The sequence below is a fragment of the Anomaloglossus baeobatrachus genome, chromosome 1 (genome assembly GCF_048569485.1).
Source record: "Anomaloglossus baeobatrachus isolate aAnoBae1 chromosome 1, aAnoBae1.hap1, whole genome shotgun sequence".
NCBI classification, from domain to species: Eukaryota; Metazoa; Chordata; class Amphibia; order Anura; family Aromobatidae; genus Anomaloglossus; species Anomaloglossus baeobatrachus.
Genome location: NC_134353.1, coordinates 712293966 through 712316870, shown reverse-complemented (window position 1 = coordinate 712316870; position 22905 = coordinate 712293966). Strand labels below are relative to the sequence as shown.

Here is a 22905-nt window from a genome sequence, read left to right as displayed (position 1 = left end):
TTGTAAACAGTTTGAAGAAAAGCGGGTCCAAGTCTGGACCCCCGGCATGTCCCTAATCACCCCACTGTGTCGGCGGTGTTGTTAAGGTTGATTCCAAGGCTGGAGCCTTACATGCTGCGCTCCTTCACCATCCCTCCTGGGCTCTGGCTTGAAGTGGGAGCCAGCACGGTTCTCCATGCTTGGCAGGAGACCGGTCTCCATCCGCAGCCCTTCAGGACCCTGCTGGACCGGAGCACTCATCCCCAGGGACTTGGAACCCTGCGTCTCAGCAAGCTAAGTACCTGAGACGTTTATATATTGGGGGTCCCTGTACTTTATTGTTGTGGGAGAGTGTGCTGATTGTGTTTTATGACATTTCCGGCGGGTTTTCTGGCTGTCGCCTTAGAACCGCGCCGATGGTGCCTGCGCGCCGGCCGCACCGCTCAAATTTAGGCCCCGGCTTCGCTGGAGGCCTAGTTTCGGTTTCTCTGCCCTCGCATGTCATTCATGCAGAGGGACAGGCTCGGCTCCGCCCGGCGGCCGTTCTGCACAGGGGAGGGACACTCCTCACTGCAGTGTATGTCCCCTCCCCTGTAGGTCTCTATGGCCCTCCAGATCCCGCTCCTTAAGCAAGTCTCGCCCCCTCTCTTCGCTCCGGCGGCCATTTTCTCAGCGTTCCCCCTGCGATCAGTCATTGCAGCGCTGGTCTGCAGCATCCCTGCTGAGGTGCTTGGGGTCCGGGCTTCGGGATCTGGAGGGCACACAACACCGCTCCAGCGGTCTGGTAAGCCACAACCTCTGGTTGTGGACCTCTGTATATTCTCCCTGGGGGTCATTCTCTGGCAGTGCCCCCACTCCAGCAGCATGTCTCACATGAGGAGCAAGGCTCCAAAGCTGTATTCAGTATGCACTGCATGTAAGCTCCTACTGCCTGAACCGAGCACCTATCCATATTGTGATGCCTGCTCTAACCTGACGGTGCCTCAGCCTGGAGTCTCACTCCCAGTGGCCTCTCAGGCTGCTCCTGCTCCTGTGGCTGAAACCCCGGCTTGGGTAGAATCCTTTTCTAGGTCTATCTCCCAGTCCTTTGCTGAGTCCATGGGACTTCTGTCCAAGACCTTGCTGAATATGCATCAGCCCCCTTCACAGGGTGCCTCTGCTGCTAGGGGTCTCTCAGGACCGGAGCTCACAGAGGATTCATCATCTGGTCCCAGACCCCGTCCTTCTAAGAAGAGACACAGGGTTCCCTCTCCTTCCTCGTCCCGCGGCTCTGATTCAGGTGCTGACTCGCAGGACGAGGAGGATGTCTTTACTGGGGGCTCGGAGGCTAACTCCATATACCCCATTGATCTGTCCGAAAGTGACTCAGATGTTAGTGATTTGATTGCGTCCATTAATTCTGTACTGGATCTCAATACGCCAGTATCAGAGGAACAACCCTCTCTGGCAGAAAAGCACCAGTTTACCTCGCCTAAAAGGGGAAAGAGTGTGTTCTTTAACCACTCCAGTTTTCAGGCCGCTGTGACCAAGCCCAGGGCCTGTCCTGACAAACGCTTCCCAAAGCGTGGTTCTGATGACCGTTTTCCCTTTCCACCTGAGGTGGTCAAGGAGTGGGCTCACTCCCCAAAGGTAGACCCCCCGGTGTCTAGACTCTCAGCCCGGACCGTTGTATCGGTGGCTGATGGCACCTCTCTTAAGGATTCCACTGACCGCCAGATTGACCTTCTGGTCAAATCTGTATATGAAGCGGCAGGGGCCTCGTTCTCCCCGACTTTTGCAGCAATGTGGGCTCTCAAAGCCATATCTGCTTCTCTAGAGGAGATGCATTCCCTCTCCAGGGAATCTATGCCCGAAATGGTTTCCTTGACTTCCCAAGCTTCAGCTTTTTCATCCTATGCCATGTCTGCCATGCTGGAGGCTTCTCACCGCACTGCGGTGGCTTCGGCTAATTCCCTCGCTATCCGCAGGATCTTGTGGCTTCGAGAGTGGAAGGCAGATGCTTCTTCAAAGAAGTACCTTGCTGGACTCCCTTTTGCTGGGTCCCGGCTGTTCGGTGAACAGCTGGATGAATATATTAAGGAAGCTACTGGCGGGAAGAGTACTTCCATGCCACAAACCAAAACCAGGAAACCTGTCCAGGGCAGGAATCAGTCGAGGTTTCGTTCCTTTCGTTCCTCCAACTGGTCGTCCTCTAAGCCCTCGGCCTCGTCCACTAACTCAGCCAAGGACCAGAAATCCAACTGGCGCCCAAAAGCGCGTCCACAAAAGACCGCAGGAGGTGCTGCCGCCAAGGCAGCGTCCTCGTGACTATCTGCCCGCTCCAGCAGCATCCTAAGTCGGTGGCAGGCTCTCCCACTTTGGCGACGCGTGGTTTCAACACGTCTCCGATCAGTGGGTGCGGGATATCATCTCCCACGGCTACAGGATAGAATTCTCTTCCAGCCCGCCAAACAGATTTTTTTCTGTCAACTCCCCCCTGCTCCAAGGCCGCCGCCTTCTCACAGGCCGTGGCATCCTTGCAGGCCAACGGAGTAATTGTGCCGGTTCCCGCCCGGGAACGGTTCAGAGGTTTCTACTCAAATCTCTTCATAGTCCCCAAAAAGGACGGTTCCTTCCGGCCCATGCTGGATCTCAAGCTTCTCAACAAGCATGTTCAGGTGCGGCATTTTCGCATGGAGTCTCTGCGATCAGTCATTGCCTCAATGACCCAAGGGGATTTCCTGGCATCCATCGACATCAGAGATGCCTATCTGCATGTGCCAATTGCAGTTTCACACCAGCGTTGGCTATGTTTTGCAATCGGAGAGGAACATTTCCAATTCGTGGCTCTCCCCTTCGGGTTGGCCACGGCCCCTCGGGTATTCACCAAGGTCATGGCAGCAGTGATTGCGGTTCTGCACCTCCAGGGGTTGGCAGTGATTCCTTACCTGGACGACCTTCTAGTCAAGGCTTCATCCAGCGCAGACTGTCAGCGGAGTGTTTCGCTCACTCTCGCCACCCTAGCCCAATTCTGGTGGATTGTCAATCTTCCCAAATCCACTCTGACTCCGACCCAGAGTCTCACGTACCTAGGGATGCAGTTCGAGACTCTGCCGGCACTTGTGAAGTTGCCCTTAGTCAAACAGCAGTCCCTCCAACTGGCGGTGCGCTCTCTGCTGAGGCCCCGCCGTTATTCCCTCAGGCGCCTGATGCAGGTGCTGGGTCAGATGGTGGCGTCAATGGAGGCTGTTCCCTTCGCCCAGTTCCATCTGCGTCCCCTGCAGCTGGACATTCTCCGCTGTTGAGACAAGCGGCCTTCCTCCTTGCACAGGTTAGTGGCTCTGTCGTCACAGACCAGGATTTCTCTTCAGTGGTGGCTTCGGCCCCTCTCTCTGTCTCAGGGGCGCTCCTTTCTGGCCCCGTCCTGGGTGATCCTCACCACGGATGCCAGTCTTTCCGGCTGGGGAGCGGTATGTCTCCACCACCGAGCGCAAGGCACTTGGACTCCGTCCGAGTCAGCCCTTTCGATCAATGTGCTGGAAACCAGAGCTGTGCTTCTGGCTCTCCTAGCTTTTCACCACCTGTTGGCGGGCAAGCACATCCGAGTACAGTCAGACAACGCGACAGCGGTTGCCTACATCAGTCACCAAGGCGGGACACGCAGCCGCCTGGCAATGTTGGAGGTACAACACAACCTTCAATGGGCGGAGGACTCCAAGTCCACCATATCCGCAGTCCACATTCCAGGCGTGGAAAACTGGGAGGCAGATTATCTCAGCCGTCAAACCGTGGACAGTGGCGAGTGGTCCCTGCATCCGGCAGTTTTTCAGTCAATCTGCCGCAAATGGGGCACTCCGGACATGGACCTAATGGCATCCCGTCACAACAACAAAGTTCCCGTTTACGTGGCTCGCTCCCACGATCCTCAGGCATTCGCCGCGGACGCTCTGGTTCAAGACTGGTCCCAGTTTCGTCTGTCCTACGTGTTTCCCCCTCTAGCTCTCTTGCCCAGAGTCCTGCGCAAGATCAGAATGGAGGGCCGTCGAGTCATCCTCATTGCTCCGGACTGGCCCAGGCGAGCTTGGTACCCAGACCTGCTCCATCTGTCCATAGAGGTGCCTTGGCATCTTCCGGACCGTCCAGACCTTCTCTCACAAGGTCAGTTTTTCCGCCAGAATTCTGCGGCTCTCAGATTGACGGCGTGGCTCTCGAGTCCTGGATCTTGACGGCTTCTGGTATCCCTCCTGAAGTCATCTCCACTATGACTCGGGCCCGTAAGTCTTCCTCTGCCAAGATCTATCACATGACTTGGAAAATTTTCCTGTCCTGGTGTCGCTCTTCCGGCCATCCTCCTTGGCCTTTTTCCTTGCCGACCCTTCTGTCCTTTCTACAGTCCAGTCTGCAGCTGGGACTGTCCCTCAACTCTCTCAAGGGACAAGTCTCGGCTCTGTCAGTACTGTTCCAGCGGCGTATCGCCCGGCTGGCTCAGGTCCGCACCTTCATGCAGGGCGCGTCTCACATCATTCCACCTTACCGGCGGCCCTTGGATCCCTGGGACCTCAATTTAGTTGTCACGGTTTTGCAGAAACCCCCCTTTGAGCCTCTTAGGGAGGTTTCCTTGTTTCGTCTTTCACAGAAAGTGGTCTTTCTAGTGGCCATAACTTCCCTCAGGAGAGTCTCTGATTTGGCTGCGCTCTCTTCGGAGTCACCTTTTTTGTTTTTTCATCAAGATAAGGTGGTTCTCCGTCCGACTCCGGACTTTCTTCCTAAGGTGGTCTCTCCTTTCCACCTTAACCAGGACATTACCCTACCTTCCTTTTGTCCGGCTCCTGTTCATCGCTTTGAAAAAGCGTTGCATACTCTGGATCTGGTGCGTGCTCTCCGGATCTATGTGTCTCGCACCGCTGCTCTTAGGCGGTGCACCTCTCTTTTTGTGCTAACCACAGGTCGGCGCAAGGGCCTCTCTGCTTCTAAGCCGACCTTAGCCCGTTGGATTAGGTCGACCATTTCGGATGCCTACCAGTGTTCTCAGGTGCCTCCCCCGCCGGGGATCAAGGCACACTCGACCAGAGCTGTCGGTGCCTCTTGGGCTTTCAGGCACCAGGCTACGGCTCAACAAGTCTGTCAGGCTGCCACTTGGACTAGCCTGCATACCTTTTCAAAGCACTACCAAGTGCATGCTCATGCTTCGGCAGATGCGAGCTTGGGCAGACGCATCCTTCAGGCGGCTGTCGCCCATTTGTGAAGTTAGGCTCTGCCTACTTCTTAGTTTTTCAGTTTCTTCCCACCCATGGACTGCTTTGAGATGTCCCATTGTCTGGGTCTCCCATAGGAACGAAAAAGAAAAAGAGAATTTTGTTTACTTACCGTAAATTCTTTTTCTTATAGTTCCGTATTGGGAGACCCAGCTCCCTCCCTGTTGCCTGTTGGCAATTTCTTGTTCCGTGTGTTATCACCAGCTGTTGTCGTGGACAGAGTCTCCGGTTGTTCCGGTTCTTGCTCTGTTTTTACTTCTGGGTGGCTAGTCTCCTTCAGCTTTTGCACTAAACTGGCTAGATCTGGTTCTCCAGGGGGTGTATAAGCTCAGAGGGAGGAGCTACACTTTTAAGTGTAGTACTTTGTGTGTCATCCGGAGGCAGAAGCTAAACACCCATTGTCTGGGTCTCCCAATACGGAACTATAAGAAAAAGAATTTACGGTAAGTAAACAAAATTCTTTTTTTTTTTTTTTTGTTAAAGTGAATGTACTGTCAGGATTCTCCAGTGCCGTCATGTGACCACATGATTTGCATGCATGCAGTCATGTGCCGACTAAATGTGTTGAGTGAGGTGGACATGTCCAGACGAACTGTGGTCAGAAGTATGCAAATTGCATACTCACTGGCTCATGACACCCACTTCTGTCACTAGAGAATCTTAACAGCGTGTATGCTGCGCACTGAGGATTCATATGTCTGTAGTCACATAAAGTGACTAAACTTTAGTCCTAAGCCTGGACAACTCCTCCTTTTAAGGAAAATAACCAAGCAATGTGTGTAATAACTTCTGCTAACGGTCCGGTGATTATAATGGATCGCAAATGTTTCTTTGTATGTATTTTCCTACTTTCAGATATTTGTAGAAATGTGGCTTCACCATTATTCTCTGGAAATGTACCATAAAATGCAGTCTCCGCATGCGAAGGTAACTACCTATTTTAGTATTATTCCTTACAAATGGTATAGAATTTCTCAGTTATCGGCCATGACAGGCTCTGTACTTTTGTTTACTAGTCATTACTGTGCTGTCTTCTGGTTTTGTCCCAGTATTGTGCATGTGTTTATTATGTTTTCTATTGTTTGTATGTTGATGACTAAGCATTGCAGAAGTAGATAGCAATACACTGTATGTCTGGGCTTTGTCATATTTAGTGGCTTTGTAGCCTAGTGGCATCCAACATACCAGCAGTGCACTAGTCCTTATCTTATTGAGTAGTGATGCCCTCCATTCTGATGTTGTGTTGCCCAGTCTTTTGTAACGCAGTATGTTTTTTCTCATTCCATGTTTTGTGTTTTTTTTTGTTATCTCTCTATTTTTTGTCCCTATTTCTCATCACTCGTTGGCTCCTATGTGTCTCAGCTGGAAGCTCTTCACCACAGGCTCAGTGTGTCCAGTACTTCCTACATTAGTCCTGCTCAGCCCGGGTCCTTCCATTCATACCAAGTACTTCCAGTTCTCTGGGACACACGTCTGTGTTGTAAATTGTAGTTGTGGGGAAGGATGGGGCTTCTGCCATTTTTCACCACTTTTTAGCCAATGCAATCTGGGTAATGATGGGCACAGGCTGCATTAAAGGGCTCTAACAGTTGTTGACTATGGTGTATTGCTTAAAGCAGCTTTGCTTCTATATGATTTTTTGCTGTTAACCCTGCATATGTTTTTCTCTTTTCCGGGTGCTGCTTTGCCTGTTATTTTTTTGGGCTGGAACTGTGTGATGAGCAATGAACCGCTTTTGGAGCAATAATTTATGGTTTTTGTGTACAAGTTGTGAATTTTTAACAGAAAAGGTGCATTCATTCTAATTAGTCACCCTCCGATTTAGCACGTCACAGTGAAGTATTGCATGTTTAACCATATTAATTATATATATAACTATATAGGTACGTCCTTTAGTCACTTTTTGGCTGCTGGATTTAACACTTCGCCTACCGTGTAAAGGGATGAATGCAGTTTTTACTACAATTACTCATCTTCAAGTGCAATTTTTGTTTTTATTGCTTTTTTCTGCTATTTGTTGTATCAGGCTCTGAGAAATTTGAAATTCATCTTTTATACTTGATTTGTAGGAGACTTTCCAGCCCACAGAGGAGCATGTCTTATTGATCCGAGTTCTTGTGAAGCATTTGCACGCCTTTGCCAATAGCCTAAGACCGGAGCAAGCATCTCCTCCTGCTCACTCTCACACACCAAGTCCTTTGGAGGAGTTAAAAAGGTAACTGAGGATATCTACTAATTCTAAAACTGGCCAGAGATTAGGAGCCAGCCCCACTGGATGTATCAATAGACATAAGGGACTCCATTAATCATGTTTTTTCCTTTTCTTGGTAGGGTTGTTATTCCTAGATTCATTCAGCCTAAGCTGTACATCTTTCTCCAACATTGCTTTGGTCACTGGCCTCTAGATGCATCCTTCAGAGCGGTATGTACAATGAAATATTGTGGCGATGTGGATAGCAACAGTTTATTAGTTGCTTTTAAAGGCAGTGCCCTACAGGGGTTAAGTTTGCAAGATTAACACCCTGGGTATTTTTGGTATTTGAATTTTGCATCAGTCAATCATAGAAAACATCTCTTCTCTTTACAGGTCCTAGAGATGTGGCTGAGTTACCTGCAGCCATGGAGATATGTTCTTGAGAGATCTTCTACACCTCTCAACAATGAACAGAACCGTGCCGTGTCAGAAAAATGGTGAGTATTATACAGCAGATGGCTGTAAGTGTACACTGCAGAGGAAACATTACAGCTATATCATAAATGTCTGATATGGAAATGCCATGTTATCTGGAGTAGACAGTTGTTCTGTGCCCATTATGTAGAAATAAATTAGCTATAGTTTCTTGTAAATATGTACATTGCCCCTGTGCCTCAAAATGTGTGTCAACTGATGAGCTGTATCACACATACTCCATCGGGGGCCAGAATCACGGCTGTCATATGTAAAGAAATATGTTTTAACCCACATTTTGATCAGTGAAGAGATCCCCAGCTTCATCCTCCTCCTCCTTCCATCAGTCTGATAGCTTTATTGCAGTGCACAGAGACTGACTGCACCCATGTGGGAGGATTAGGGAGGATAAACCTGTTGTTAACCTTGTGCTCAGCGAGGAAGAGTTCTGGACCAACTGGGGTATGTGTACTACAGCTCTTGTCAATTGACACACATATCTTGGAAGTCAAAATAATAAAACCATTGTTGTACATAAACTTTTTAGACTCTGTAAAGTATAAATACATTTATGTATTTGTTCTCTCTATCAACAGGGCTCCATTTGTGCAGGAAAACTTGCTTATGTACACAAAGCTATTTCTCCGGTATTTGAACCGTGCTATTCGTAGTGACCTTGTCAGTCCCAAGAATGCACTAATGCTCTTCCGAGTAGCAAAGGTTTTTTCCCAACCCAATCTGACGGAGATGATCCAGAAAGGTAAAGAATAAAACCTTCCTTTATTGTCAGAAGTGGATATGATCAGCTATACCTTTATTAAGCATTAATTCACATTGTTTACAGGCGAGCAATTACTACTAGAACCAGAACCGGTAATGCCCCACCGGCAGCACAGACTTCTTATGTCCCCCAACCTTGGCGGAAGCTTCCTTTCATCTTGGCAGCCACCAATTACAGATGCTGCTTTCAAGATCAAGAGTCATGTGTACAGCCTTGAGGGGCAGGACTTCCAGTATACCCAAATGTTTGGTAGTGAGACAAGAAATCTGGTAAGTGTAGTGTTATAGAATCAGGCATACCTGCAGCCAATCACTGGTCCCAACAGTCCTGCCAATGTAGATGCCTCAAGCTGCTGAGATCAGTGTTTGGCTGCAGCGCTGTTGAAGGGATGTCACCACTGTAGTCTGTAAATAATTCCTGAAACAGCAGCAGAGATGCAGAACTTCAGGGGAAGGTGAATGATAAATAATTTTTAGTATTTTTTTTAATACCAGGATGACTATATTGTATCGACAGGGAGTTTCCAACTTCAGAAAACCCCTTTACCCAGGTGCAGTTGTTTCTTTGCTTAATAGAAAAGAAAACCTCTACACTACTCACCCTCCTTGAGTCAAAAGCCACGTTCACCACTATACCTGGTGTCTTTTATTATCTGCATCATTGATGTCACATTGACAGCGCTGCAGCCAATCACTTAGCTCAGCAGTTCTGAACAGCTTGTGTTAACTACTCTGCCAGAGCCGCTTATTTCACTGGCTGCATCTCTGTCGATGAGACGTCCACACCAGAGAAAATAAGAGCACCAGGAGAAACGGTGAAGGTTGAGTGATCGGACCGGGGAAGGACAAATTAAGCAAAGTTTGTTTATTTTAAACCAGTTGCACCTGAAACTGGAAAATCTTTTTCATTTTAGTTGTTTTGATGATCTTGTCTTGTGCCTCCTCAGTAAATAACGAGAAACACAGCAATATCTAATATATAAAGCTGAATGTGTGTGTGTATGTGTGTGTGTGTGTATATGTGTTTGTGTATGTCCGGGATTGGCATCTGCACCGTCTCAGCTACAGCCACAAAATTTTGCACACTCACACTTCTGGACCCCGAGAGCGTCATAGGCTATGTTTTGAGGGGAGATTTTAACCCCGCTCTTTACAGTTATTCGCCAAAAAACCTGCCTCCATTAAAGCGAATGGAGCTTGGAGCCACAGTGCAGCCAGAACTTCAGAAGAATGCGCAGCCACGCCCTTATATGGAATGTTGGCGTGTCACAATGGAGTCAGGGAAAGAGACAGACACAGACAGGGAAAGAAACAGACATAGACAGGGTAAGAGACAGACACAAAGAGACAGACACAAAGAGACAGACACAGACAAAGAGACAGGCTGACAGGGAAATAGACAGAAAGGGAAAGAGAGAGACGGGTTAAGAGACAGACAGGTAAAGAAAGAGACAGAGAGACACAGGGAAACAGACAGACAGGGAAAGAGAGGTAAAGAGACAGACAGGGTAAGAGACAGGGTAAGAGACAGGGTAAGAGACAGGGTAAGAGACAGGGTAAGAGACAGGGTAAGAGACAGGGTAAGAGACAGGGAGAGAGACAGACAGGGAGAGAGACAGACAGGGAGAGAGACAGACAGGGAGAGAGACAGACAGGGAGAGAGACAGACAGGGAGAGAGACAGACAGGGAGAGAGACAGACAGGGAGAGAGACAGACAGGGAGAGAGACAGACAGGGAGAGAGACAGACAGGGAGAGAGACAGACAGGGAGAGAGACAGACTGAGATAGAGAGACAGACTGAGATAGAGAGACAGACTGAGATAGAGAGACAGACTGAGATAGAGAGACAGACTGAGCTAGAGAGACAGACTGAGCTAGAGAGACAGACTGAGCTAGAGAGACAGACTGAGCTAGAGAGAGACAGACTGAGCTAGAGAGAGACAGACTGAGCTAGAGAGACAGACTGAGCTAGAGAGACAGACTGAGCTAGAGAGACAGACTGAGCTAGAGAGACAGACTGAGCTAGAGAGACAGACTGAGCTAGAGAGACAGACTGAGCTAGAGAGACAGACTGAGCTAGAGAGACAGACTGAGCTAGAGAGACAGACTGAGCTAGAGAGACAGACTGAGCTAGAGAGACAGACTGAGCTAGAGAGACAGACTGAGCTAGAGAGACAGACTGAGCTAGAGAGACAGACTGAGCTAGAGAGACAGACTGAGCTAGAGAGACAGACTGAGCTAGACAGACAGACTGAGCTAGATGGAGAAAGAGACAGAGACAGTCAGAGACAGAGATATATACAGAGGGGGAGACAGACATTATAATTACATTTCTATCTATTTGTTTTTTGTGGTTTTTGTGTGCAGAATACATTTTTGTTAATACATTCTATTTTGTTAACAGCAGTTATTAACCCGGGCGAAGCCGGGTAGTACAGCTAGTATTACATAAAATAGAAAAGGAAAAATAAATGATGATAGATGAATAAGTAAAGAGACAAAAAAGCAAAGAAATAAGAAACGCTATCGGATAATCAGAGTAATCTTCGTGTGTTGGTCTGTAACCATAATGCTGCCACCATGTGGATGGTTGACTACTTGACATGCTAAAGAATATGTTGGCCGATAGGAGGGGACTTAGCATCTAATTGTTTATATAGAGCATGGGTCCCCAATTCCAGTCCTCAAGGACCGCCAACAGTTCATGTTTCCAGGGTTTCCTTAGTATTGCATAGGTGATAATTTAATCACCTGCACAGTTGATGATTCCAACACCCATGCAATGCTAAGGAAATCCTAAAAACATGCACTGTTGACTGCCCTCGAGGACTGGAGTTGGGGAACCCTGATATAGAGGATGCTGTAGCCTGCACTCACTATCTGGAGAGTGCAGGGTAGAGGGACTACGATGCCTTAAGTGGGCTTTACACGCTACGATATATCTAACGAGATGTATGCGGGGTCACGTCGTAAGTGACGCACATCCAGCGTCGTTAATGATATCGTAGCATGTAACAGCTACGTGCGACGGTGAACGAGCAGAAATACTCACCTTCTCGTTCATCGTTGACACCTCGCTCATTTTCTAAAAATCGAACGTCCGATTGTTCATTGTTCCCGAGGCAGCACACATCGCTCCGCGTGACACCCCGGGAACGATGAACACAGCTTACCTGCGTCCCGCCGGCAATGCGGAAGGAAGGCAGTGGGCGGGATGTTTACGTCCCGCTCATCTCCGCCCCTCTGCTTCTATTGGCCGGCCGTTGTGTGACGTCGCTGTGACGCCGAACGTCCCTCCCCCTTCAGATAGTGGATGTTCGCCGCCCACAGCAAGGTCGTTTGGAAGGTAAGTGTGTGTACATTGTGTGACACGGACAACAAATTGCCCATATCGCACAAATGTTGGGGGCGGGTGCGATCGCATGATTAATTGACAGGTTTTTACTCACTCGCCAGTGTAGTGGGGAGCAGTTCCCAACTGAGTAGGCCAGTGGGGCAAGATGCAAAGGGAACTCCATGTTGGTTTATCTTGGTGTTTTGTGTATTTGAAATAGCTGATGGATTCGCTTTCCAACTATTATTCCTAATTCCACTAAGTAGAGTTCTGCTCTTAAGTGGATGCATTTTCAATTACAGTCACTATCCTTGGATGGGTTTTTCACTTGTTCCATTGAGAAAATACATACAGAATGCAGTTAGGTCCAGAAATATTTAGACAGTGACTCAAATTTTGGCATTTAATCTGTTTACCAAAACATATTCAAAATACAGGTGTATAATCAATATGGGCTTAAAGGGCAGACTCTCTTCTTAATTTGCGGATATTCACATCCTAATTGGACTAAGGGTTTAGAAATTACAGCCCTTTAATACGTAGCTGCCTCTTTTTCAGGGGAACAAAAGTCATTGGTCAGTTATTTGACAAGCTCTTCAGTGGGCTATTTCTTTATCGTTCCTTTGGGAGACCCAGACCTTGGGTGTTTAGCTTCTGCCTCCGGAGGACACACAAAGTACTACACCTAAAAGTGTAGCTCCTCCCTCTGAGCCTATACACCCCCTGGTAAGCCAGTCCCAGCCAGTTTATCGCTTTGTGTTCAGAAGGCATACATCCACACACATGATTTTTTTTTTTTGATTTTTTTTTTTTTATTTTTGGAAAAAGATTGAAGAAGTGCGGGTCCACGTCTGGACTCCCGGCATATCCCTTCTCACCCCACTGTGTCGGTGGTGTTGTAAGGTTGATTTCCAAGGCTGGAGCCTTACATGCCGTGCTCTTTCACCATCCCTCCTGGGCTCTGGATTGAAGTGGGAGCCAGCGCGGTCTCCATGCCTGGCAGGAGTCCGGTCTCCGTCCACAGCCCCTTCAGGACCCTGCTGGACCGGAGCACTCATCCCCAGGGACCTGGCCCTGCGTCTCAGCAGCTAAGTACCTGAGACGTTCATATGTTGGGGGTTCCTGTCCTTTATTGTGTGGGGAGAGTGTGTTTGCTGTATTTGTTTTGGCATTTCCGGCGGGTTCTCTGGCTTTTCGCCCGAGAACCGCGCCGATGGTGCCTGCGCGTCGGCCTCGCTGCTCAAATTTAGGCCCCGGCTTCGCCGTAGGCCTAGTTTTTGTTACCTGCCCTTGCAGGTGACTCATGCACGGGGACAGGCACGGCTCCGCCCGGCGGCCGTCCTGCACAGGGGAGGGACACTCCCCACTGCTTGTGCGTGACTCCCCCCCCTGCAGGTCTCTATGGCTTTCCAGATCCCGCTTTCCTACAGGGACGCCCCCGTCCCGCCCCCTCTCTTCGCTCCGGTCCGCCAGTATCAGAGGAGCAACCCTCTCTGGCAGAAAAGCACCAGTTTACCTCGCCTAAGAGAGTAAAGAGTGTGTTCTTTAACCACTCCAGTTTTCAGACCGCTGTGGCCAAACCCCGGGCCTGTCCTGACAAACGCTTCCCAAAGCGTAGTTCTGATGACCGTTTTCCCTTTCCACCTGAGGTGGTCAAGGAGTGGGCTCACTCCCCAAAGGTAGACCCTCCGGTGTCGGGGCTTTCAGCCCGGACCGTTGTGTCGGTGGCTGATGGCACTTCCCTTAGGGATGCCACTGACCATCAGATTGACCTTCTGGCTAAATCCGTGTATGAAGCGGCGGGGGCCGCGTTTTCCCCAACTTTTGCAGCAGTGTGGGCCCTCAAAGCCATCTCTGCTTCTCTAGAGGAGATGCATTCCCTCACCAGGGAATCTCTGCCCGAGATGGTTGCCTTAACTTCTCAAGCTTCAGCTTTTTCTTCTTATGCCATGTCTGCCATGCTAGAGGCTTCTCACCGCACTGCGGTGGCTTCGGCTAATTCCCTCGTTATCCGCAGGATCTTGTGGCTTCGAGAGTGGAAGGCAGCTGCTTCTTCAAAGAAGTACCTTGCTGGGCTCCCGTTTGCTGGTTCCCGGCTGTTCGGTGAACAGCTGGATGAAATTATTAAAGAGGCTACTGGCGGAAAGAGTACTTCCATGCCACAAACCAAGACCAGGAAACCTGCCCAGGGTAGGATTCAGTCGAGGTTTCGCTCCTTTCGTTCCTCCAACTGGTCGTCCTCTAAGCCCTCTGCCTCATCCGCTAACTCAGCTAAGGACCAGAAATCCAACTGGCGCTCAAAAGCGCGTCCACAGAAGACCGCAGGAGGTCTTGCCACTAAGGCAGCCTCCTCGTGACTCTCTGCCCGCTCCAGCAACGTCCTTAGTCGGTGGCAGGCTCTCCCACTTTGGCGACGCTTGGTTTCAACAAGTCTCCGATCAGTGGGTGAGAGATATCATCTCTCACGGCTACAGGATAGAATTCTCTTCCAGCCCGCCAAACAGATTTTTTCTCTCAACTCCCCCCTGCTCCAAGGCCGCCGCCTTCTCACAGGCCGTGGCAGCCTTGCAGGCCAACAGAGCAATTGTACCAGTTCCCGCCCGGGAACGGTTCAGAGGTTTTCACTCAAACCTCTTCCTAGTCCCCAAAAAGGACGGTACCTTCCGGCCCATCCTGGATCTCAAGCTTCTCAACAAGCATGTTCGGGTGCGGCACTTTCGCATGGAGTCTCTGCGATCAGTCATTGCCTCAATGACCCAAGGGGATTTCCTGGCATCCATCGACATCAGAGATGCCTATCTACATGTGCCAATTGCAGTTTCACACCAGCGTTGGCTACGCTTTGCAATAAGAGAAGATCATTTCCAATTCGTGGCTCTCCCCTTCGGATTAGCCACGGCCCCTCGGGTATGCACCAAGGTCATGGCAGCAGTGATTGCGGTTCTGCACCTCCAGGGGTTGGCAGTACTCTCTTACCTGGACGACCTTCTAGTCAAGGCTCCATCCAGCGCAGACTGTCAGTGGAGTGTCTCGCTCACTCTCGCCACTCTAGCCCAATTCGGGTGGCTTGTCAATCTTCCCAAATCCACCCTGACTCCGACCCAGAGTCTCACGTACCTAGGGATGCAGTTCGAGACTCTGCCGACACTTGTGAAGTTGCCCTTAGACAAACAGCTGTCACTCCAGTTGGCGGTGCGCTCTCTCCTGAGGCCCCGCCGTTATACCCTCAGGCGTCTGATGCAGGTGCTGGGTCAAATGGTGGCGTCCATGGAGGCTGTTCCCTTTGCCCAGTTCCATCTGCGCCCCCTGCAGCTGGACATTCTCCGCTGTTGGGACAAGCGGCCTTCCTCCTTACACAAGTTAGTGGCTCTGTCGCCACGGACCAGGAGCTCTCTTCAGTGGTGGCTTCGGCCCCTCTCCCTATCCCAAGGGTGCTCCTTCCTGGCCCCGTCCTGGGTGATTCTCACCACGGATGCCAGTCTATCCGGATGGGGAGCGGTATGTCTCCACCACAGAGCACAGGGCACTTGGACTCCGTCCGAGTCAGCCCTTTCAATCAATGTGCTGGAAACCAGAGCCGTTTTTCTAGCTCTCTTAGCATTTCACCACCTGCTGGCGGGCAGGCACATTCGAGTCCAGTCAGACAACGCGACAGCGGTTGCCTACATCAACCATCAAGGTGGGACACGCAGCCGCCTGGCAATGATGGAGGTACAACGCATTCTTCAATGGGCAGAGGACTCCAGGTCCACCATATCCGCAGTCCACATCCCAGGCGTGGACAACTGGGAGGCAGATTATCTCAGCCGTCAAAGCGTGGACGGTGGCGAGTGGTCCCTGCACCCGGCAGTATTTCAGTCTATCTGCCGCAAATGAGGCACTCCGGACGTGGACCTAATGGCATCCCGTCACAACAACAAAGTTCCTGTTTACGTGGCTCGCTCCCACGATCCTCAGGCCTTCGCCGCGGACGCTCTGGTTCAGGACTGGTCCCAGTTTCCTCTGTCCTACGTGTTTCCCCCTCTAGCTCTCTTGCCCACAGTCCTGCGCAAAATCAGAATGGAGGGTCGTCGAGTCATCCTCATTGCACCAGACTGGCCCAGGCGAGCTTGGTATCCGGACCTGCTCCAACTGTCCGTAGAGATGACGTGGCATCTCCCAGACCGTCCAGACCTACTCTCGCAAGGTCCGTTTTTCCACCCGAATTCTGCGGCCCTCAAATTGACGGCGTGGCTCTTGACTCCTGGATTTTGACGGCTTCTGGTATTCCCCCTGAAGTCATCTCCACTATGACTCGGGCCCGTAAGTCTTCCTCCGCTAAGATCTATCACAGGACTTGGAAGATTTTCCTGTCCTGGTGTCGCTCTACCGGCCATCCTCCTTGGCCATTCTCCTTGCCGACCCTTCTGTCTTTTCTACAGTCCGGTCTGCAGCTAGGACTGTCCCTCAACTCTCTCAAGGGTCAAGTTTCGGCTCTGTCAGTTCTGTTCCAGCAGCGTCTCGCTCGGCTGGCTCAGGTCCGCACCTTCATGCAGGGCGCGTCTCACATCATTCCGCCTTACCGGCGGCCCTTGGACCCCTGGGACCTTAACTTGGTTCTCACGGTTTTGCAGAAACCCCCCTTTGAGCCTCTTAGGGAGGTTTCTTTGTACCGTCTCTTTCACAGAAAGTGGCCTTTCTGGTTGCCATAACGTCTCTCAGGAGAGTCTCTGATTTGGCTGCGCTCTCCTCGGAGTCACCTTTTTTAGTCTTTCATCAAGACAAGGTGGTTCTCCGTCCGACTCCGGACTTTCTTCCTAAGGTGGTCTCTCCCTTCCACCTTAACCAGGACATTACCTTACCTTCCTTCTGTCCGGCCCCTGTTCATCGCTTTGAAAAAGCTCTACATACTCTAGATCTGGTACGTGCTCTCCGGATCTATATGTCTCGCACCGCTGCGCTTAGGCGGTGCACCTCTCTTTTTGTGCTAACCACAGGTCGGCGCAAGGGCCTCCCTGCTTCTAAGCCGACCTTAGCCCGTTGGATTAGGTCGACCATTTCGGACACCTACCAGAGTACGCAGGCGCCTCCCCCGCCGGGGATCAAAGCACACTCGACCAGAGCTGTCGGTACCTCTTGGGCTTTTAGGCACCAGGCTACGGCTCAACAAGTCTGTCAGGCTGCCACTTGGGCTAGCCTGCATACCTTCTCGAAGCACTACCAAGTGCATGCTCATGCTTCGGCAGATGCGAGCTTGGGCAGACGCATCCTTCAGGCGGCGGTCGCCCATTTGTGAAGTTAGGTTCTGCCTACTTCTTAGTTTTTCTGTTTATTTCCCACCCAGGGACTGCTTTGGAACGTCCCAAGGTCTGGGTCTCCCAAAGGAACGATAAAGAAAAAGAGAATTTTGTTTACTTACCGTAAATACTTTTTCTTATAGTTCCGTCTTGGGAGACCCAGCACCCTCTCTGTTGCCTTTTGGCAATTTCCTTGTTCCGCGTGTTTTCATCGGCTGTTGTCGTGGACAGAGTCTCCGGTTGTTCCGGCTCTTACTCTGTTCTACTTGTTGGTGGCTATTCTCCTTCAGCTTTTGCACTAAACTGGCTGGGACTGGCTCACCAGGGGGTGTATAGGCTCAGAGGGAGGAGCTACACTTTTAGGTGTAGTACTTTTGTGTGTCCTCCGGAGGCAGAAGCTAAACACCCAAGGTCTGGGTCTCCCAAGACGGAACTATAAGAAAAAGAATTTACAATAAGTAAACAAAATTCTCTTTTTCCATATTGGTACATCATCAATTAAGCAGGTAAAAGGTCTGGAGCTGAATTCCATGTGTTGCCTTTGCTTTTTAAAGCTATTGATGTGAACCCACTGGTCAAACAAGCTCTCAATGGAAGAAAAACAGCCATCATTAGGCTGGAGAAAAAAAAGAAGAAAAAGTGCGCACCAATGAGGCTGGTCAATCAAAAAAGCCTGGATGTCCTCAGAAGACAATAGTGATGGATGATCTCAGAATTCACCAAAATGAAGGACACTCTCTCCAGGAAGAAGGTGTTTCATTATATAGGCCTACCATAAAGAGAAGACTTCCTGAGAGCAAATAGAGGATTCAATTCAATGTACAAACCATTAATCAGCCTTTAAATTAGAAAGGCCAGATTAGACTTTGCCAAAAACCATCTAAAGAAGTCCAGTTCTGGAAAATCATTCTTTGGACAGATGAAACTAACATCAAACTGTGGGAAAAAGAAAGTATGGAGAAGGCTTGGAACAGCTCATGATCCAAAGCACACCACATCCTCTGTAACACATGGTGGAGGTAGTTTAATGGCTGGGCATATATGGCTTCCAATGGCACTGGGTCATGAGTTATTGCTGATATGACTGAAGACAGAAGCATCCGGATGAATTCTGAAGTACACATGGCTATGCTTTCTGCTCAGATTCCACCAAATGTAGCAAGGTTGAAACATATATTGCGAAAGCAAAAAAGTGGGATATTCTGCAATGGTCGAGCAAATCCCCAGATCCCAACCCCATCGAGCTGCATTTCACATGATTACGTCAAAACTTAAGGCTAACCCAAAAACTAGCAACTGAGGTCAACAGCAGTAAAGCCCGGCATAGCATCACAAAGGAGGAAATCCAGCGTTTGTTGATGTCCATGGCTTCCAGACTTCAGGGAGTCACTGCCTGCAAATGATTCTGCATTAAAAATTAACATTTTATTTATTGTAAAGTTAATTTGTAGAAAAATGGATGCAAATGTTTCATAGGATATTTCTTCATCGTTCCTTATGGGAGACCCAGACCATGGGTGTATAGCTTCTGCCTCCGGAGGACACACAAAGTACTACACTAAAAAGTGTAGCTCCTCCCTCCTAGCATATACACCCCCTGGATAACCAAATATAGCCAGTTCAATGCTTTGTGTTCAGGAGGCACACATCCACACATGCATTCTCATCTGATTTTTGATTTTAAAGAGTTTGAAGAAAAGCGGGTCCAAGTCTGGACTCCCGGCATGTCCCTTCTCACCCCACTGTGTCGGCGGTGCTGTTAAGGTTGATTTGCAAGGCTGGAGCCTTACATGCCGCGCTCCTTCACCATCCCTCGGGCTCTGGCTTGAAGTGGGAGCCAACACGGTTCTCACTGCCTTGCAGGAGACCGGTCTCCATCCGCAGCCCTCTCAGGATCCTGCCGGACGGAGCACTCATCCCTCAGGGACCTGGCCCTGCGTCTCATAAGCTAAGTATTTGAGACGTTATTGGGGGGTCCCTTGTGCTTTTATTGTGGGGAGAGTGTGTTATTTAACTTTGCTGTGATTTCCGGCCGGTTCTCTGGTTTTCACCTGAGAACCGCGCCGAGGGTGCCTGCTCGCCGGCCGCATTGAAAAATTTAGGCCCCGGCTTCGCCTGCGGCCTACTTTCGTTTTCACTGCCCCTGCATGTCAGTCATGCAGAGGGACAGTGCGGCTCCGCCCACCGGCCGTTCGGCATAGGGGAGGACACTCCTCTCTGAGAAGATGTTTCCCTCCCCTGTATATCTCCTTGGCCCTCCGGATCTCGCTCTTTGACTAGGCCCCGCCCCCTATACTCGCTCCGGCGCCATTTTCTCAGCGTTCTGCAGACTGGTCGGCGCTGGCTGCAGCATCTCTGCTAATCTGTCTGGGGGTCCGAGCTGTGGGATCCGGAGGGCACACAAACGGGCTGGTAAGCCACAACCTCCGGTTGTGGACTTTTCTTATACACTCTCTGGGGGTCATTCTGGCTCAGAGCCCCCACCTCAGCAGCATGTCTCACACGAGAAGCAAGGCTGCAAGGCTGTACTCCATATGCACTGCATGTAAGCTCGTACTGCCTGAACCGAGCACATATCCACATTGTGATGCCTGCTCTAACATGATGGTGCCTCAGCCTGGAGTCTCCCCAGTGGTCCCTAAGGCTGCTCCGGACCCGGTGGCTGAACCCCCGGCTTGGGTAGAATCCTTCTCTAAGTCTATCTCCCAGTCCTTTGCTGACTCCATGGGACAGCTGTCCCGGACTCTGCTGAGCATGCATCAGCTCCCTTCTCGGGGCGCCTCTGCTGCTTCGGCTCGCTCTGCAGAGCTCACAGAGGATTCTTCATCTGCTCCCAGACCCCGTTCTCCTAAAAGGAGACGCAGGGTCCCCTCTCCTTCCTCGTCCCGCGGCTCCGATTCACGAGCCGACTCGCAGGACGAGGAGGATGTCTTTACTGGGGGCTCGGACGCTACCTCCATGTGCCCCATTGATCTGACCGAGGGTGATGCGGATGTTAGTGATTTGATTGTGTCCATTAATTCCGTACTGGACCTCAATCCGCCAGTATCAGAGGAGCAACCCTCTCTGGCAGAAAAGCACCAGTTTACCTTGCCTAAGAGAACAAGTAGTGTGTTCTTTAACCACTCCAGTTTTCAGGCCACTGTGGCCAAGCCCAGGGCCTGTCCTGACAAACGCTTCCCAAAGCGTAGTTCTGATGACCGTTTTCCCTTTCCACCAGAGGTGGTCAAGGAGTGGGCTCATTCACCAAAGGTAGATCCTCCGGTGTCTAGAATCTCAGCCCGGACAGTTGTATCAGTGGCCGACGGCACCTCACTTAAGGATCCCATTGACCGACAGGTTGACCTTTTGGCCAAATCTGTATATGAGGCGGCAGGGGCCTCGTTCTCCCCATCTTTTGCTGCAGTGTGGGCTCTCAAGGCCATCTCTGCTTCTCTGGAGGAGATGCATTCCCTCACCAGGGACTCCATGCCTGAAATGGTTGCCTTAACTTCTCAGGCTTCGGCCTTTTCATCCTACGCCATGTCTGCCATGCTGGAGGCTTCTCACCGCACTGCAGTGGCTTCGGCTAATTCCCTCGCTATCCGCAGGATCTTGTGGCTTCGGGAGTGGAAGGCAGACGCTTCTTCAAAGAAGTACCTTGCTGGGCTCCCATTTGCTGGGTCCAGGCTGTTCGGTGAACAATTGGACGAGATTATTAAGGAGGCTACTGTCGGGAAGAGCACTTCCTTGCCACAGACTAAAGCCAGGAAACCTGTCCAGGGCAGGAACCAGTCGAGGTTTCGTTCCTTTCGTTCCTCCAACTGGTCGTCCTCTAAGCCCTTGGCCTCGTCCACTAACTCAGCCAAGGACCAGAAGCCCAACTGGCGCACGAAGCCGCGTCCCCAGAAGACCGCTGGAGCTGCTGCCACCAAGGCAGCCTCCTCTTGACTATCTGGCCGCGCCAGAATCGTCCTTGGTCGGTGGCAGGCTCTCCCACTTTGGCGACGTGTGGTTTCAACACGTCTCCGATCAGTGGGTGCGGGATATCATCTCCCACGGCTACAGGATAGAATTCTCTTCCAGCCCGCCAAACAGATTTTTTCTGTCAACTCCCCCCTGCTCCAAGGCCGCCGCCTTCTCACAGGCCGTGGCATCCTTGCAGGCCAGCGGAGTAATTGTACCGGTTCCCGCCCGGGAACGGTTCAGAGGTTTCTACTCAAATCTCTTCCTAGTCCCCAAAAAGGACGGTTCCTTCCGGCCCATCCTGGATCTCAAGCTTCTCAACAAGCATGTTCAGGTGCGGCATTTTCGCATGGAGTCTCTGCGATCAGTCATTGCCTCAATGACCCAAGGAGACTTCCTGGCATCCATCGACATCAGAGATGCCTATCTGCCTGTGCCAATCGCAGTGTCACACCAGCGTTGGCTACATTTTGCAATCGGAGAGGAACATTTCCAGTTCGTGGCTCCCCCCTTCGGGTTAGCCACGGCCCCTCGAGTATTCACCAAGGTCATGGCAGCAGTGGTTGCGGTTCTGCACCTCCAGGGGTTGGCAGTGATTCCTTACCTGGACGACCTTCTAGTCAAGGCTTCATCCAGTGCAGACTGTCAGCGGAGTGTCTCGCTCACTCTTGCCACTCTAGCCCAATTCGGGTGGATTGTCAATCTGCCCAAATCCACTCTGACTCCGACCCAGAGTCTCACGTACCTGGGGATGCAGTTCGAGACTCTGCCGGCACTTGTGAAGTTGCCCTTAGTCAAACAGCAGTCTCTCCATCTGGCGGTGCGCTCTCTGCTGAGACCCCGCCGTCATTCCATCAGGCACCTAATGCAGGTGCTGGGTCAGATGGTGGCGTCAATGGAAGCGGTTCCCTTTGCCCAGTTCCATCTGCGTCCTCTGCAGCTGGACATTCTCCGCTGTTGGGACAAGCGGACCTCTTCCTTGCACAGGTTGGGGGGCTCCCTTCAGTGGTGGCTTCGGCCTCTCTCTCTGTCTCAGGGACGCTCTTTCCTGGCCCCGTCCTGGGTGATTCTCACCACGGATGCCAGTCTTTCCGGCTGGGGAGCAGTATATCTCCACCACCGAGCACAGGGCACTTGGACTCCGTCCGAATCAGCCCTCTCGATCAATGTGCTGGAAATCAGGGCTGTGCTCCTAGCTCTCGTAGCCTTTCACCACCTGTTGGCGGGCAAGCACATTCGAGTCCAGTCAGACAACGCGACAGCGGTTGCCTACATCAATCACCAGGGCGGGACACGCAGCCGCCTGGCAATGTTGGAGGTTCAACGCATCCTTCAGTGGACGGAGGACTCCAAGTCCACCATATCCGCAGTCCACATCCCAGGCGTGGAAATCTGGGAGGCAGATTATCTCAGCCGTCAAGCCGTGGACAGCGGCGAGTGGGCTCTGCATCCGGCAGTGTTTCGGACAATCTGCCGCAAGTGGGGCACTCCGGAAGTGGATCCAATGGCATCCCGGCACAACAACAAGGTTCCGGTTTACGTGGCTCGCTCCCACGATCCTCAGGCCTTTGCAGCGGACGTGCTGGTTCAAGATTGGTCCCAGTTTCGTCTGTCTTACGTGTTTCCTCCTCTAGCTCTCTTGCCCAGAGTCCTGCGCAAGATCAGAATGGGGTGCCGTCGGGTCATCC

The 22905-nt window shown here is 51.0% G+C and overlaps 1 protein-coding gene across 3 annotated transcripts in view; it reads left to right on the top strand.

Moving 5' to 3' along the window:
• Positions 1 to 22905, top strand: part of SMPD4 (sphingomyelin phosphodiesterase 4) — a 91375-nt gene that overhangs the window by 33472 nt on the left and 34998 nt on the right. For 2 of the 3 annotated variants that reach the window (XM_075321762.1, XM_075321779.1), the window contains exons 9-15: positions 6069 to 6140; positions 6576 to 6659; positions 7283 to 7428; positions 7545 to 7635; positions 7801 to 7904; positions 8478 to 8641; positions 8726 to 8931. In XM_075321762.1, coding sequence (XP_075177877.1) covers positions 6069 to 6140; positions 6576 to 6659; positions 7283 to 7428; positions 7545 to 7635; positions 7801 to 7904; positions 8478 to 8641; positions 8726 to 8931 — 867 coding nt within the window. The remainder of the gene's footprint in view (positions 1 to 6068; positions 6141 to 6575; positions 6660 to 7282; positions 7429 to 7544; positions 7636 to 7800; positions 7905 to 8477; positions 8642 to 8725; positions 8932 to 22905) is intronic. The other variant, XM_075321770.1, reaches the window with a different exon arrangement.